Below are 17,333 nucleotides of genomic sequence, written 5' to 3'. Positions count from 1 at the left end.
TTATGGCAAGGAACAGGCTTTTCTAGTCAGAATGCGGATGCTTTCTAAGGAAAATGAACAGTAGACTTTGCACACCGTTTGTACTGATGTAAAGTACCTTTATGCATTTCCAGTAGCACTTCAGTGTACCCACCTATCCTGGGATGTTCCACGTATCTGTCTTCAAAAATGATGGGAAGAGAACTCCAGTCTCCATCTATGTCTAGACATTCAACCGGTAGAGGAGGCATGCTGGTGAGGTACTCTGAGCTCCTGACTACCGACGACAAGTTACCGTGACTCTGAATCCTAGAAACAGGTGAAAACATTTTCATGAGAGTGCTGAAAATCCAAAGGAAGATCTTTTGGCTAGGGCAGACAAAATGCATTTATTCAGGGAATTAGAATGTGGTCTGTGTTTTGGATAGTTTAAGTAAATATCCAAAATACACTCACCAGCCACTTTATTAGGTACACCTTGCTAGTTCCAAGAAAATCACCCCCACACCAATACACCACCACCACCAGCCTGAACCGTTGATACAAGGAAGGATGGATTCATGCTTTCATGTTGTTAATGCCAAATTCTGACCCTACCATCTGAATGTCACAGCTGAACCAGTCTGCCAATTCTCCTCTGACCTCTGACATCAACAAGGCATTTTCATCCACACAACTGCCGCTCACTGGATATTTTCTTTTTTTCAGACCATTCAACCCTAGATATGGTTGTGCATGAAAATTCCAGTAGATAAGCGATTTTTGAAGTACTCAGACCAGCCTGTCTGGCACCAACAACCATGCCACATTCAAAGTCACTTAAATTCCCTTCGTTCCTCATTCTAATGCCTGTCTAATGTTTGAACTTCAGCAATTCGTCTTCACCACATCTAGATGCCTAAACGGATTGAGTTGCTGCCATGCGATTGGCTGATTAGCAATTTGTGTTACCAAGCAATTGAACAGGTGTACCTAATAAAGTGGCCAATAAGTGTACATTCCAATACTTCCAATATTACTGGCCATCCCTACAGACCCCTCTCCCCCCACCTCGCATATAATAGCCATGATGCCCTGAGCTCCCGGTGCAGTGATATGTACACCATACACCACAATACACAGCCCCTGAGTGAGTATCCATCATAATGCTTGCAATGGAAGCTTCTCTTTGGTCAGCACAACCATGTGACCATGTTGAACAATTAGAAGTGCATCTGAGGCTTTTTCTTTTAATGAGATTTCCCAGAAGAAAGAAGCCCTTCTCATCGGTCAGCACAGGGGCGTATTTACCACAAGGCAAACAAGGCACTTGCCTAGGGTGGCACTGCCCCCCCCGGAAGAAGGGACATATGCGGCATGGGGACCAGGTGGGATCTGAGAGAGGCTGCGGGCTGCTTGATGGTGTATGCAGAGCCCAACTGTCGTTCCCGGGGATGTCCAGAGCTGGAAAGGTGAGTGTCTCCCTCTCTGTTGCCGGGGGCAGGAGTGTTGTTGGTCACTGCCAACACTGGTCACTGGAGGGGGAGCTGGTCTGGTGTTGGTCGGTGTCAGGCTCTTTCTGGGGGGGGGGGGGCAGTTTGGGGCGTCCAATTTTTGTGTTGCCTAGGGCAGCACAAAACCTAAATACACCACTGGGTCAGCACTGTTGCGCTTTGCAAACAATATGATGAATACCCACTCTGGGCTGTGTATTGCAGTGTATAGAACACTACATTGACAGCATAGGACATAAAGGCCGCTATGTGCAGCCAGGTCCAAAGGAGTCTACAGGAAATTTGTTCACCTATTTCTGAAAAGGTGAACTTATCATTGAAGCAAGCAAAAATGTGGCCTCACTGACCAATGAGAAAAGCTTATTTCTTCTGAGAAACCTTACCAACTGAAGAAGCCTCAGATGTGCTTCTCATTGATCAGGACGGTCACATGTTCATGCTGCCCAATGAGCACAATATGCTCAATGAGTCCAATATGATGGACACTCACTCCTGGGCTGTACTGCCATGTATGGTGTATGGACCGATACACTGGCAGCATGGGGCAACCCAGCCAGTATGCTGCAACAGGGTCCAGGGGTGTGGCCAAGATATTTAGAGTTAGTTCGACTTTTCGTTTCATCTGAACAGGTGAACTTACCCTTTAAAAACTATTTAAAATTACATACTCATCTAAAACTACCCTGTCCGGAAGGTGATATGAAGGATGTCACTTCAGTGTGAACAGTGTGGTCACGGGGGGGGGGCTTAAAAAAACAAAAACAACAGTAATGGTGACAAACTGCAGTATATATTGTACGTCCTTACTAATTTTGCCAATAGTAATTATGGTCATTATCAAAAACAAACCCCGCTGTCACCATCTGGAAGTGACACCATTCATGCTTATGGAAAGCCTGTAGACCACTGAGATAAACGGTGGGCAGTCCTCGCATGGGAATGAATAGGGATTTTCCATGCATATGCGGAAGCAGCAGAGCCTCTTGTTAGAAAGGTAGCCAGAGATTTCTGCAGATTTCTGCTTTTCAGAACCATCTCCCCAGCTGTTAGAGATCCCTGTTGGACCCTTGATGCAATGGGCTGTCTCGTTGAATAATAGAGGAATTCAGGAGGCGGTGGGATTAAGCAGGGCATGGAAAACTGGAGCTTCGTACATAACTTCAGCTGCCTATATCTCTGGATATACTAACCATTTTGCTGTGTGCAACTGACGGTAATCCCTGCCTAACCCTCCATAGTGGTGAACATGTGAGCATGCCCAGTGGTTTATTTAGGTTTTGTGCTGCCCTAGGCAACACAAAAGAGCCTGACATTGACCAAGAACAACCCTACTCTCCACCCTTCCACTACCACTGCCCCCCATACACCAGCCACCATCCCCCATGGCGAGAAAGAGAAAGACACTCACCTTCACAGCTCCGGACATCCTCAGGAACGAGAGTCGGGCTGTGCATACACCATCATGAAACCCACAGCATCTCTCGGAACCCACCAGGTCCCCATGCCACGTGTGTCCCTTCTTCCATCCCTTCTTCCAAGGAGCAGTGCTGCCCCACCTGAAAAATGCCGCCCTAGGCAAATTCCTTGTTTCCCTTGTTGTAAATACACCTCTGAGTGTGCCATTTAGTACGGTAGTACTCTGAACCCATGCAGAGGACACACCCCCAGGGGGTGGATCTATGACAGCCTGGGCTGAAAGGAAGTGGTTTGAATGATTCTGGCTGAGGACATCTGGTGGTGGAAAAGAATTACTGCGGGAAATAGCTCTAGATTGAAAGTGAGTATTGCAGTATCTTTTTTTTTTTACATAGTAATGGGCGAATCTTTTTTTTTTTTTGAGTGGAGATATGATTTTAATGTATATGTTCAGTAATTATTGAAAATATTCTAACATATGGTCAGCAGTGCAGATGAAAGTACTATCACAAACTCACAGATTTTCTTGAAACGTGAGAGCAGCTGGTTTTTCATATTCAGCGTAGAAAAAGGCTTCTGAAAATCTTCTTACCTACAGGAGACACAAGATAAATTAGACATCACAATGATACAGTGGAAGCAGTACTAGCAAATACATAGTAATATCATAGCAGTTGTTATTCGATTTTAATAAACGATAAATAAAAATACTTATATTAATAAAAATACATTATTATTATTAATATTGTAATTATACAATAATAAAATACAATTTTTATTAAACTGTTTTCTGATTTTTTCCACTCTTTCTGTCCTTTCAAATGGAATTTTTTTTTTTACATGAATCAATAAGCCACATGTCAGCTTTGCCAAATCACATCATTATTCGGATAGGCTACAAATGAAAAAAAAAGCTGTTACCATATTCCCCCGTGCAGGGCTGGTGCTAGACTATTTTGTGCCTTAGGTAAGAACAGCTAATTGAGCCCCCCTCCAAAAAAAAAAAAAAATGGAAAACAAAATTGAAAATATTAAATCAACAAAACATGAAACTGCTACATTTCTTTTAATTTGCAATAAAAGGTGCCATAAGACAGATCCCAGGCTGGAATTCCCCAGGTGATGGGGGGGATATAAAACACGTACAGCAGGCATTTCAGCCCACACATACAGAGAACACCTGAACTAAGCGATCCCACACAGTGACCGATCTGACACAACACACCACCACCGACATTGATACAGATCAGTAGGCCCAGCAGGCACTAGAAGAGCAGGCTGTGGGATCGTGATGATGTCATCACTCACTGACACATTGCACATGTGATGGGTGTCCGGCTGGGTCACATTCACACAGCTATGAAACATCAGAGTCAGACATTACCTTCCTCCACAGGCGCAGCTCTGCCTCCGCTGATGAATGGGAAGAGAAGAGCTGGAACTCCACAGTGATCAGCAGCCACCAGCCGGCTTGCAGTAAGGGACTGAGTCTGAGAGGAACACTGGAAGGAGTGGCAACTCAGCTGCTACACTGGCCCCAGACACCAGGCACCTTTCTTCCTCCCCTCTGCAGCTCCTTTCCTCAGCTGAAGGATTGCTGGCCTGTGCTGCACCCAGGTGCCACTAGGTGGCAGTGCACCCTAGGTGGCTGCCTAGTTTGCCTAGTGGAAGCATCAGCCTGTAGTCAATATATAATGAGGAGTATCACCCCCCCTAAGCCTATGAACACTGAAGGAGAGCCAGAATGTCATGTGACCAGTCTGAAGAAATCTGGAGAAGGTAAGTATATGAATAAACTGCTTGGGTTTGAAAATGTATCAAAAGCCAATTTTTGGAGGATAGGGTAGGAAATGGCTAAAACCTCGCTCTCTCTCTCTCTATATATATATATATATAGAGAGAGAGAGAGAGAGATACACTGTATATTGTATATACTGTATATAGTAACTGTAGCTGAAATGTTGGCATTGGAACACATTTTATGGATTTTAGGAGCCGAATCCCATCTGCAATGTTATTTTTGACATTTCATATTGACTATATTATAACTTGCAGTTCAGAAATGCAACTATTCAAACTTTTTCAGAAATTCACTTATTCTCACAAATGGGAGGTACATAAATTGATCGCTAGCTTTGCTTTGGGAGAAACTTTAGGTCACTTCCTGGTGAGTCTTCAGGAAGGGCATTGAGGATAGACTGCAAGTTTCTCTCCTTGAGGTCTACTAAATGGGCAATTTGGCATGTCAGTCTTTAATGTCAATTGGAGTTGATGCTTAGAACTTGTTTCAAGGGCAACTTTTCATCCCACTGGGACCTTAGGGATGTATTATCCCCCTGGATATTTAGCAATCTACTGTTGGAATGGACAAAGAGCCATACAGACTGGAACTTACCACGAAATCCAACGACCATGCTTTCTGACCACAGGCTTCTTCAAAATATCCCAGGTGATCCTACTTGTCTTCCTCAGAGGTTCTGATTGGGTTGCTGATCGCCAATACTTATTGTTGAAATATTAGCCTTTCTCTATCCTGCCAAGCAAGCTAGACTGTGAAACCTGTTTAGGATGGACCACTCCTCTTTTCAGCAAACACATTGATGACTAGGATATTGTAAATGTCTAATTTGGAACTAACAATAAAATGGATTATGTAACAAGGGGATTAGTCATTTAGAGAAATCTTATTGCATAATGTCTGTTATCAGTAAAAAAAAAAACTGTAGGAAAGGAATTTGAGAATTTTGATTAGGATCGTTTTAAATAATATTGATTTTTTTAAAAATTTGGAATTTTTTCTTTCGAAAAAATGACTTTTCTTGTTACTAATGACTACTGAGTGGCAGCTCAAGAGTTCTCAGATGCGGTTACTTGACCTAAGTTCTTCAGGACAGAAAGTATAGGAAGTCCCCCGGAGTACCATAAAATAAAAATAACTTGGGTTCTAACCATTCTACTTAGGGTTTATATGCAGCCTACAAAAGGATGACAAAGACAAGCAACTTACCCGTAGGGTGTGATGTTCTTGCATGAGGTAGGTTGTCACATCGGGGCGAAGTGTCACTATTTCCAGAAATTTGGACCACATCACCAAAAGTTGGGAACAAAGCCAAGCCAGGTCCTTGCTGATCTGCTCGGTTATTCTGTCTGGGCTCTCCAACAACTGCCAGAAGACAAAAAACTAATAATCCTGCTACTCCTCTGGTAAACAATGACTTTCTCAGAACTGTTTTACCCTCTGAGAGCCTTCCCTCCGCTGCCGGTAAGAATTAATGGTGCTGTATACCATGACTAAACAGTTTCCAGTTGATTCGCCAATAACTTTGATATTACTTAAAGGGTAACTTCACTTTTGTGAAAAAAAAAATAGAAAAAAATTAAAAATAAAATAATAATAATTATTATTATTATACAGTATTAATTACAGTATTATTATTATACAGTATAAAGCGCCGATAGTTCGCTCAGCGCTGTACATTACAATGGGGGACAGAACATGTGACAGAACAATACCAATACAATGCAAAACATGAGGGGATCGAGAGCCCTGCTCTTTCGAGCTTACAATCTAGGAGGGAGGGGATGGTGGTACAGGAGGAGATAGCTGTGGGGGATGGAGTGGTAGGAAGAGTGGAGGAGTTCGGCAAGTTAGCAGGGGGTGGGGTAAGCTTCCCTGAAGAGGTGGGTTTTCAGGGTGCGCCTAAAGGAGAGGAGAGTAGGTGATAATCTGATGGGTTGGGGCAGGGAGTTCCAGAGGGTGGGTGACACCCTGGAGAAGTCCTGGAGGCGGGCATGGGAGGAGGAGACCAGGGAACTAGAGAGAAGGAGGTCTTGTGAGGAGCGGAGTGTGCGTGTTGGGTGGTACTTGGATATTAGGTCAGTGTTGTAGTTCGGGGCAGTATGGTGGACAGCTTTGTACGTCAGTGTTAGGATTTTGAATTTGATCCGTTGCGCAATCGGAAGCCAGTGGAGGGATTGGCAGAGGGGGGTGGCGGAGATGGAGCGGTTGGAAAGGTGAATGAGTCTGGCAGCCGTATTCAGGATGGACTGAAGCGGGGATAGCCAGCGGCGAGGCAGGCCAGTGAGGAGGGAGTTGCAGTAGTCGAGTCGTGATATGATGAGGGAGTGGATGAGCTGTTTAGTGGTTATATAATAATGATATAGAATATACAGTAGTTACACAAGAATTGCTTGACATTTCATTCTGCAGTCACAGTAATTTTCTGTAAAATTCAATGTAATATGGCAACCAGTTGTTGTACAGAAATTCCCCAGAAATGTAATTTCCTGCTTGTGTGATTGGCTCATTGATTTTCCCAGAATTCTGCACTAAGATACAAGTCAGATTTTAGACAACCGCTGCAACAGTTCATATTGTTTGGTGAGACACACCCCGATGGTTAATTACTTTTAAAGGGATGCAAACACTTCAACTATTCTCAATAGAAGACTGCAAGTGTATTGGCTGATTGGATTGAACAGACACTCCCATTCAGGAACTAGACTTCCAAGGACATAGAAGAACATACAGCTTTTTCTTAAGAACAGCAACAGGTCGCAATGTGCATAGATCACCCAAGGCTTTTTTTAAATATTACATACTTTACATACATATTTTTTTTTTGGGGGGGGGGGGCATACTAAGCTTTGTTTTAGCAACATTGTCTTGCAAAAATAATATTTTTCTTCTATCAGATCTATAGACAAATAGACATAAAACATACTTTTTTATTTTGAAAATGAAAATTTAAAAATGACTTTCAATGTAATTAAAAAGTGTACATTCTATAATTTGTCCTGTTTAAAATGACAGTAAAATTGCGTTTTCTGTATAAAGAGTAGCAAAGTTATTTACAAATTAAAAAAAAGGATTTTTTTTTTTTTTTATTTGGGACATTTTATTTTTTTGCCACACTAAGAAAAAGACAAAGCGAATGACAATGGAAATAAATAGATCAAAATATAGATAGATATTGTAAAAAAAAGGCAGTTAGTTTAAACAGATCATACCCGTATACCCCATATCAACCAGGGGCAGATTGACCATTGGGAATTCGGGCACTGCCCGAGGGCCCGGGGGCCCTTTGAGATGACCCTGGAACCTTTCATAGGCTTTTTTGATGTGGTTTGAGTGTGGGTGAGGACACAGGGGCCCCATGATCCCCTATTGCCCGTGGACCCCATGAGTTGTCAGTCCGCCCCTGATATCAACCCTTGTTCATCCGGGTTTTTTTTTTTGCAACAACTTTGCTATTACATACTGTTAATGTACATATATACATTGTTTTGTTCTTTTTTTGGGGGGGAGGGGCAAACTAGGCTTTCGTTTAGCTATATTGTCCTGCAAAAATTATGTTTTCTTCTATGAAATGCAAACACATTAGACACACATAAGATGTAAAAAAATGTAAACAATTTTTCCCCATTTATATTGTAAAGCGCTGAGCAAACTGTTGGCGCTATATAAATCCTGTATGATAATAATTTTATCAGTGTTTTATCATTTTTTTTAAAAAAAAAGTGAATATAAAGGGAAATAAATTTTAATTGTAGCTTACAATTAAAAAAAAAGAAACCCCGCCCCGCCTCCCAGTATCTAAAACCCCTTAAAGGGCCAAGAGGCACCAGCGCCAAAGGGTTAAAGTAGTGGTGTCCACAGGTGTGGTATATATATATATTTACATTGATCCAAGCTGGACCATGTATAAATATCCACACATGGCATTCTTCTTTAACCCCTCGCCCTCCAGAGGATTTACCCCCCTTCCTGACCAGGCCATTTTTTGTTATAACGCGCTGCATTATTTTAACTGACAATTGCGCGGTCATGCAACGCTGCACCCAAATTAAACTGATGTCCTTTTTTTCCCATGAATAGAGCTTTCTTTTGGTGGTATTTGATCGCCTGTGTGTTTTTAATTTTTCACGCTATAAACAAAAAGAGACCGACAATTTTAAGAAAAAAACAATATTTTTGACTTTTTGCTATTAAACATGTCCAGTAAAAAATATGTAAAAATCGCATTTCGTCATAAATTTAGGCCAAAATGTTTTCTGCTCCATGTCTTTGCTAAAAATAAATCCCAATACGTGTAAATTAATTGGTTTACATGAAAGTTATAGCGTCTACAAATGGCGTTTTATATACTGAGATTTTTAATTTTATTTTTTACTAGTAATGGTGGCGATCAGTGGCTTATAGCGGGACTGCGGTCTGACACTGGGGGGAAGTGACTTGGTGTCACTGACATCCCAAGTGACACCAATACAGTGATCAGTGCTACTGTACTAATGGCACTGGAAAGGAAGGGGTTAACATGTGGGGCGATCAAAGGGTTAACTGTGTGCTGTTTCACATGGGGAGAGACCTGTGTGGCTGGCGAGTAATCACTGGCCAAGACCCAGGGATTGACAGCCGAGGCCGCAAATGGCAGCGCGGGTAGGGCACATGCCCGGCTCGCGTGTGCCCCCTACACGGAAATACAAAATCATATATATATATATATGTGTGTGTGATTTTCCACACCCCTGCCGCCCTGCAGCAGTATTTCTGCTATAGGGCGGAGGGGAAGAGGTTAATATGAATATCTGTTGTTGTTATTATTATTATATATTGTACTTACTGTATATGATCAGACCTATTTTAACACTAATGACATCATGACTACTAGATGGTGCTGCATTATCAAGAGGGATTGATAATAATAATAATAGTAATAATAATAATAGTAATAATAATAATAGTAATAATAATAATAATACATTTTGCAGTTACTGTTCAATATCAGACCTACATTTAACAGAGTATACAGTACACTCCTAACCTTGCCCCTCAGTGGCCACTAGATGGTGCTGTATTCCGAAAAGGTTTTTTTTATTATTATTATTATTATTAGAGATGAGCGAATTATTCAAAAATTCGGTTCGGCGGATTCGCCGAATTCGCCAAATAAATTCGCTTCGAGCCGAATATATTCGCTGCGAATTTAACTTATAAAAAGGGTGTTTCTAGGCTTCAGAGAGCCTTTATATTAGTGCAGAACACTGTACCTTTAATTTAAATGCCCTTGGAGTCTGCTGGGGAAGAGAAATAATACTGTCAGTCAGTATGACATGCAGATGAGTGCCGTCGATCTTAGAATCACCGCACACTTCACTCATTTGGGCAGTCACGGGGCCAAAACCAGAGTGTGGAGCCACAGTGTGGCGGTGGAGGCAGCAGCAATGGGAGGCCATACAGCACCCTATGACAAAATGGAACACACCAGCAGTGTGAGGAGACCTGAAAGTGGCACATGGCAGAGTGTGGCGATGGAGACAGCAGCAATGGGAGGCCGTACAGGGACCCATGACACACTCTGGACCTGGCAGCAGCATGAGGAGGCAGTACGGGGGCCCATGACAGATTACGGGCCTGGCAGCAGCATGAGGAGTCGGTACGGGGGCCCATGGCAGATTACGGGCCTGGCAGCAGCATGAGGAGGCAGTACAGGGGCCCATGGCAGAGTGGCGGAGCGTAAGCAGCTAAAATTGAAGGCCATACAGAGGCCTATGTTAAAAAGTCCCCCCAGCAGCAGCGTGGGGAGACGACTATCAAGAGTCCAATGGCAGAGTGGCGGAGCAGAAGCAGCTTCAATTGAAGGCCATACACAGGCCTAGGTTTAAAAGTCCCTCACAGTTAATTCCAATAACGAACTCTACTCCTCCGTGCAATCTACTTACGAGACCCTGGGCAGGTCTGGGTCCAATTTGTGGTAGAGACTGGTTTTGTTCAGCCATGCTTGAGCGAGTAATAACAGGTCTGTGCTGCCCTTTGGTGTCTGGCTTAATGCGCACAACACTGAACGTCCCAGCGTTTGTCAACGATTTGCCGTTAAGTGATGCAAACCCGCTGAACCACGTTCATGAGGAGCCGGTACAGGGGGCCATGAATCAGTATGGACCTGGCAGCAGCGTGAGCAGACGACAGAGGCACATGGCGCAGGGTGGCGGTGGCCACACATGTCGCCGCCATTTTTGGGAAAATTCGATTCGTGCATCCGAAGCTTGCTAATCTTCGGATTCGTCGCGAATAGAATTTTTCCAAATCTTCGGAACGAATTCCACTTCGTCATGTTCGATTCGCTCATCTCTAATTATTATTATTATTATTATTATTATTAATAATAATAATAATAATTATTATAATTATTATTAATAATAATACAACTAATAATAATATTAATGACGATAATACATTTAGCAGTTACTGTTTACTTTCAGACCTACTTGCCCGCCACCCTATTGCAGATGCAAGGCTGGGGCAAAATCACATATATATATATATATATATACGTGATTTGCATTTCCGGGTAGGGGGCGCATGCACGCCACCCTACCCACGCCGCTGTTGGCTGCTGGGGATGTCAATCACCGGGTTCCCGGCCGGGACTCCGTGATTATCGGCAAAGCTGACAGCTGAAAGTCCTGTGTGTAAACAACACAGGTCTCTCTCCTGCCAGCAAGGACATGCTGCTTTGTATAGCTCTGCACAGCATGTCTCCCCAGTAAAACACACACAGCACACAGTTAGCCCTTTGATCGCCCCAGATGTTATCTCCTTCCTGCCCAGTTCCATTAGTACAGTGTCTGTGCTTTTTATTAGCACTGATCACTGTATTGGTGTCATTGGGATGTCAGTGGCAGTTAGTCAGTTCCCCCCCCCCCCCCAGTGTCAGAATGCCCGCCGCAGTCCCACTATAAGTCACTGATCGCCGTATACTAGTACTAGTATAAATATTCCGCCATTTGAGGACGCTATAACATTCATGTAAACCAATTAATTTACACGTATTGGGATTTTTTTTAGCAAAGACATGGAGCAGAATACATTTTGGTCTAAATTTATGAAGAAATTTTAGTTTTTACATTTTTTTATTGGGTATGTTTTATAGCAAAAAGTCAAAAATATTGTTTTGTTTTTTTTCAAAGTTGTCGGTCTTTTTGTTTATAGCGCAAAAAAATAAAAACTGCACAGGTGATCAAATACCACCGAAAGAAAGCTATATTTATGAGGAGGGGAGGGATGAAATACATTTAATTTATGTACAGCGTTGCATGACTGCACAATTGTCAGTTAAAATAGCGCCATATCACAAAAAATGGTCTGGTCAGTAAGAGGGGGGGGGGGGTGTAAATCCTCTGGAGGGCAAGGGCACACACATGACCTTGCCCTTCGATGGCCACTAGATGGTGATGTAATACCACAGGTGTTTAATAATATTATTATGATTATTGTGATATTATTATTATTATTATTATTATTATTATTATTAATAATAATAATTTTGCTATTATTGGTTACTATCAGACCTACTTTAACACACAGTGCTCACTCATGATCTTGCCCTGCAGTGGCCACTGGATGGTGATGTAATAACACAGGCGTGTATTATTATTATTAATAATAATGATAATAATAATAATAATAATTTTGCTGTTATTGTTTACTATCAGACCTACTTTAACACACAGTGCACACTCATGACCTTGCCCTGCAGTGGCTATAGATGATGATGTAATACCACATGTGTTTAATAATATTATTATGATATTATTATTATTATTATTATTAATAATAATAATAATAATAATAATGATAATAATAATAATAATAATAATAATTTTGCTGTTATTGTTTACTATCAGACCTACTTGAACACACAGTGCTCACTCATGACCTTGCCCTGCAGTGGCTATAGATGATGATGTAATAACACAGGCATTTAATAATATTATTATGATTATTGTGATATTATTACAATTATTATTATTAATAATAATAATAATAATAATTTTGCTGTTATTGTTTACTATCAGACCTACTTTAACACACAGTGCACACTCATGACCTTGCCCTGCAGTGGCTATAGACGATGATGTAATACCACGTGTTTAATAATATTATTATGATATTATAATTATTATTATTATTATTAATAATAATAATAATAATAATAATTTTGCTGTTATTGTTTACTATCAGACCTACTTGAACACACAGTGCTCACTCATGACCTTGCCCTGCAGTGGCTATAGATGATGATGTAATAACACAGGCATTTAATAATATTATTATGATTATTGTGATATTATTACTATTATTATTAATAATAATAATAATAATAATAATTTTGCTGTTATTGTTTACTATCAGACCTACTTTAACACACAGTGCACACTCATGACCTTGCCCTGCAGTGGCTATAGACGATGATGTAATACCACGTGTTTAATAATATTATTATGATATTATAATTATTATTATTATTAATAATGATAATAATAATTTTGCTGTTATTGTTTACTATCAGACCTACTTGAACACACAGTGCTCACTCATGACCTTGCCCTGCAGTGCCCTATAGATGGTGATGTATTAACACAGGCATTTAATAATATTATTCTGATTATTGTGATATTATTATTATTATTATTAATAATAGTAATAATTTTGCTGTTATTGTTTACTATCAGACCTACTTTAACACACAGTGCTCACTCATGACCTTGCCCTGCAGTTGCCACTAAATGGTTCTGTATTACCAAAATGGTTAATTATTATTGTTTTTATTATTATTATTATTATTATTATTAATAATAATAAGAAGAATAATACTAATAATAATGTTTGTTATCCAATAAATAAAACATTTTTTCCAGTTACAATTTGGTATCAGACCTATTTTAGCACACCTTGCACACTCATAACCTTGCCCTTGAGTGACCACTGGATGGCGCTGTATTACCAGCAGCTGATGAGTCCAGCCCGGTCTCATTCCACAATTCTCCCTGGAAATACTGATGCTGATGCTAGTATAGACACAAGGGAGGATGGAGAGGATATTTACCTATTCTGCGAATTAGATTAGTGATTAAACATGCAGTCATCTTCCTAATTACTTGTTCATTAAATCATAATTAAATGTAATAGGAGAGTTTTGCTTCTAATTCTTCAGCGTCTGCCATTGTGCACACTATAATTAATTGTCGAGCCATGTGTGGGGTTATCCATAGCTATAGCGCTGTAAAAGACACACGCACTTTTAAATGCTTATGGTTATTTCCACATCTTGGCATTTATAGCTGAAATATGTTTTGCCTTCAACTTGACTGCTAGTTTGGCATCTGCTTCAAAGCTGAACTCCAGGCAGGGTTGGACTGGACAGGGGGATGGGGGGGACCTGAGTCCCAGGCCAGTATTAATACTGTTGAGTGGACATATGTCACCATTCAGGGACTGATCACAGCAGACCCTGTAATCAATGACATATGCTGGGCATTACATAGCTATCTGTTCCCCATCCAGATATTCATTCAAAGGAAGTGTTCTAATACCAACTTCCTTTACAGCTTTGAGATATCATGTGATCTAATGCTGGGTGGTCCAAACCGTACTCTCTGCTCCTCCCACGACCTCCTGCTCTCTAGCTCCCTTGTCTCCTCCTCCCATGCTCATCTCCAGGACTTCTCTAGAGCTTCACCTATCCTCTGGAACTCTCTACCCCAATATATCAGACTATCGCCTACTCTGCTCACTTTTAGGCAATCTCTGAAAACCTCTCTCTTCAGTGAAGCCTACCTTGTCCTCAGCTAATAATGGAATCTTTTTTCCTTGTACCAGTCCTTTACCAGCAGTTATTACCTTTTGTACCACTAGCCCCTCCCTCTTAGATTGTAAGCTCCAAGGAGCAGGGTCCTCCTAACCGTCTTGTATTGAACTGTATCTTTGCTGTATTGTCTCCCGTTATATTGTGAAGCAAACAGTTGTCCGTATATAAATCCTGTATAATAATAAAAAATAATAATAATAATGTCCACTAGTCAATGAGGCACCATGCCAAACTTTCCTTAGCTCACAAAAATACTGTATGTCCTTACCAAGAATGGGTCAGTTGGCTGTGTTTGCCCCCCCCAGGCCAAAGGTTCCCATTAAAGCAAGCAAGTCAAGGCAAAGTTGGAACACAAATGGGAATCATTCTACCTGTCAAAAGATTTGGAATTCTGTTTAGATGGTCTTATGATTCAGGCACCCTTCCCAGGAAGCAAAACTAGATCCTGAGCTGATGCCCAATGCCATGGTCAGGGGTCAGGCTTGGAGACCAGTAGCTATAATAGTAAAAAGGCTCCTGCCCCCCAGCTAGTAAAGTGCAGCAGCAGGTCACACTGGTGGATGACATGGGCTCACCAAAGGTGCGGTGTCTAAGCACTAACTGGTGTTCACCAGAGCTTCTTATGGTGGAGATGAGTTTTGCTGCGTGTTAATACCAAGTCACGGTCCTCAGAATCGTCCCACCTGAAGGTGAACAAGCCAGGTCCAGTAGCAGATAAAACAGGTAGGGAACAAGCAGAAGTGTTGTTAGTAAACAAACCAAAGGTCGGTAACAAGTAGTTGGAAGTTGGGATCAAGCAGAAGCATAGTTGAGGAACAAGCCAAAGGTCGGTGACGAGTGGTAGCAGTGGTACAGGTGGCAGCAAGATATTGGCTGGAGAGAGCACAATAATCTGGCAAATAGTAAGTGCAAAAGCACAGTAAAATTAGCAAGTTCATATGAGGAGCAAAGGGTTCAGGATTCAAGAGAAACAATGTTCAAGGCAACATCATTTAAGGAGTTGTCCAGAGAGCTGTCCACCATCCTAGATGACTCATCAAGAAGGGACATTGCCAGACACAGCTGAGGTCGCAGGTTCAGATCTGGTTCCTAATAGCCAGCCTGGTGAAGCATATAACACCAAGGTGTTGATTAGTCAGTTACAGAGCAGCAAGGCACTCATGAGACATTCCCGCTCTCTTCATATCAGATGCTCCTTATGTAGCATGACCATTAAACCAACTACCCTTGATCCAGGCTATCATGGACATGCCCATTAGTAGTCTATACAACTGAGACAGAAGGAGTGCCAAACACGTGTTTAGAGTCCAGAAATGTTATTTATTGATTTCACAAATGGCCAAAAAACAGCAAATGATACCCATTTCAGTGGTAGAACAATCCCTCTTCATTGGGGGTAAAAAATATAGGAATATAAATAAAACAAATCAAAAACATTAAAAAGAATGTGGACAACAAATGACTTCTAATGCATCCCCCCAAAATCCATACCAGACCCTTATCCGAACATGCAGCCCAACAGGTCAGGAAAGAGGGGGACAAGTGGGTGCCCCACCTCCTGAAAGATAACAGGCCACATGCCCTCAATAATGGGGGGTGCTTTTAGGTGGGCAGGGGCTCCCCTCCAAAGCACCTTGCCCCTATGTTGATGGGGACAAGGGCCTCTTCCCCACAACCCTGGGCTGTGGTTGTCGGGGTCTGTGTGTGGGGGGTTTATCGGAATCTGGAAGCCCCCTTTAACAAGGGGCCCCCAGATTCTGGCTCACCTCTACCCATTTACAAAATAAAAGTGTAGTGTAAGTCCTTTATTAAAAACAAAAGTTAAAAAAATGTCCCCCGAAGTAGATCCAACGTCAATCATGATGCCTGCCACCACCGCTGACCCGAAAAAAGAGAAAAAAAACCATGTTCGACCGAGGCTCATAGTAGAGAAGGGAGAAGAAGACCCCTGAACATATATTTGATGGGCTAGTAGTCTCCAGGAAAGGTGTGAAGGAACTTAAAAAAAAAAATGAGCTCTACTTGAAATCTGTCTTTCTGTCAATGTCAGCTGTCAATCTACCCAAAATACTTTGGAAGCTCCAAAGCCGTGTAGACAAAATGAGAAGCCTTGCAAGAAAATGGCAAACCGGTGTCCCTGGTTCCGCTGTAGCTATCATTTCATGAGTTTCCCTTGATCGGCACATGCGAGCATCCGAACGGCAGAGCCCTATAAAGAGAAAGAAGCTGTGTTGCTGAAATTAGCGATAAGCGTGTCAGCGGGGATCCAGTCCAGCTGAGTAAAGACTATTGAAGTTGTACGGGGCCTCCAAGCCGCTCCACTCCGCAGTGAGCAAACACTTTAAGATGTTCGGCATCAGAGGCGTCTGGAGACAGCGGCTGATGTGCAGCAAAAAAAAAAAAGCCTCAGATCAAACGGCGCCGTGATCTAATTAGCCTTTCAAGCTGCTGTATGCATCATGGATTGTGTTCATTGCTGTGAGTTATTCAATTATGTAATGGTTATAAAGGCTCAGAGATGACCCTGCCGGATCACACTTGCTGATACAAGCAGGACGTGCAGCATGCTAAAGCCGAAAAACCAGCGTACGATTCCTTGCCCTGGGCTGTGTTGCTATGCAGCTTCCATTAGGTGAATGCTAGTAGGACCAACCATTCAGAGAACATTCTAGACATCTAAGGGTTCCCAGACGAGTTTTCCTTTTCAATATTCAATAGAGAAGATGGGACTTTCAGGGTGCATGAACATGAATACCAAACATATTAAAAAGTTATATAATTTTTATTTCGTATT

General features: G+C 41.7%; 1 protein-coding gene across 1 annotated transcript in view; it reads right to left on the bottom strand.

Annotated features, from left to right (window-relative positions):
- FAM135B (family with sequence similarity 135 member B) overlaps positions 1-17,333 on the bottom strand; it is a 226,988-nt gene that overhangs the window by 55,305 nt on the left and 154,350 nt on the right. Inside the window, exons 10-12 of the mRNA XM_089654648.1 lie at positions 5,896-6,051; positions 3,407-3,480; positions 134-288 (exon numbers count right to left, since the gene is read on the bottom strand). Coding sequence (XP_089510774.1) covers positions 134-288; positions 3,407-3,480; positions 5,896-6,051 — 385 coding nt within the window. The remainder of the gene's footprint in view (positions 1-133; positions 289-3,406; positions 3,481-5,895; positions 6,052-17,333) is intronic.

Source organism: Staurois parvus, unplaced genomic scaffold (genome assembly GCF_062004578.1).
Source record: "Staurois parvus isolate SC_StPar_1 unplaced genomic scaffold, SC_StPar_1.0 ptg000783l, whole genome shotgun sequence".
NCBI classification, from domain to species: Eukaryota; Metazoa; Chordata; class Amphibia; order Anura; family Ranidae; genus Staurois; species Staurois parvus.
Note: the sequence above shows the minus strand (reverse complement) of the source record. Positions and strands in the feature narration are given on the sequence as shown.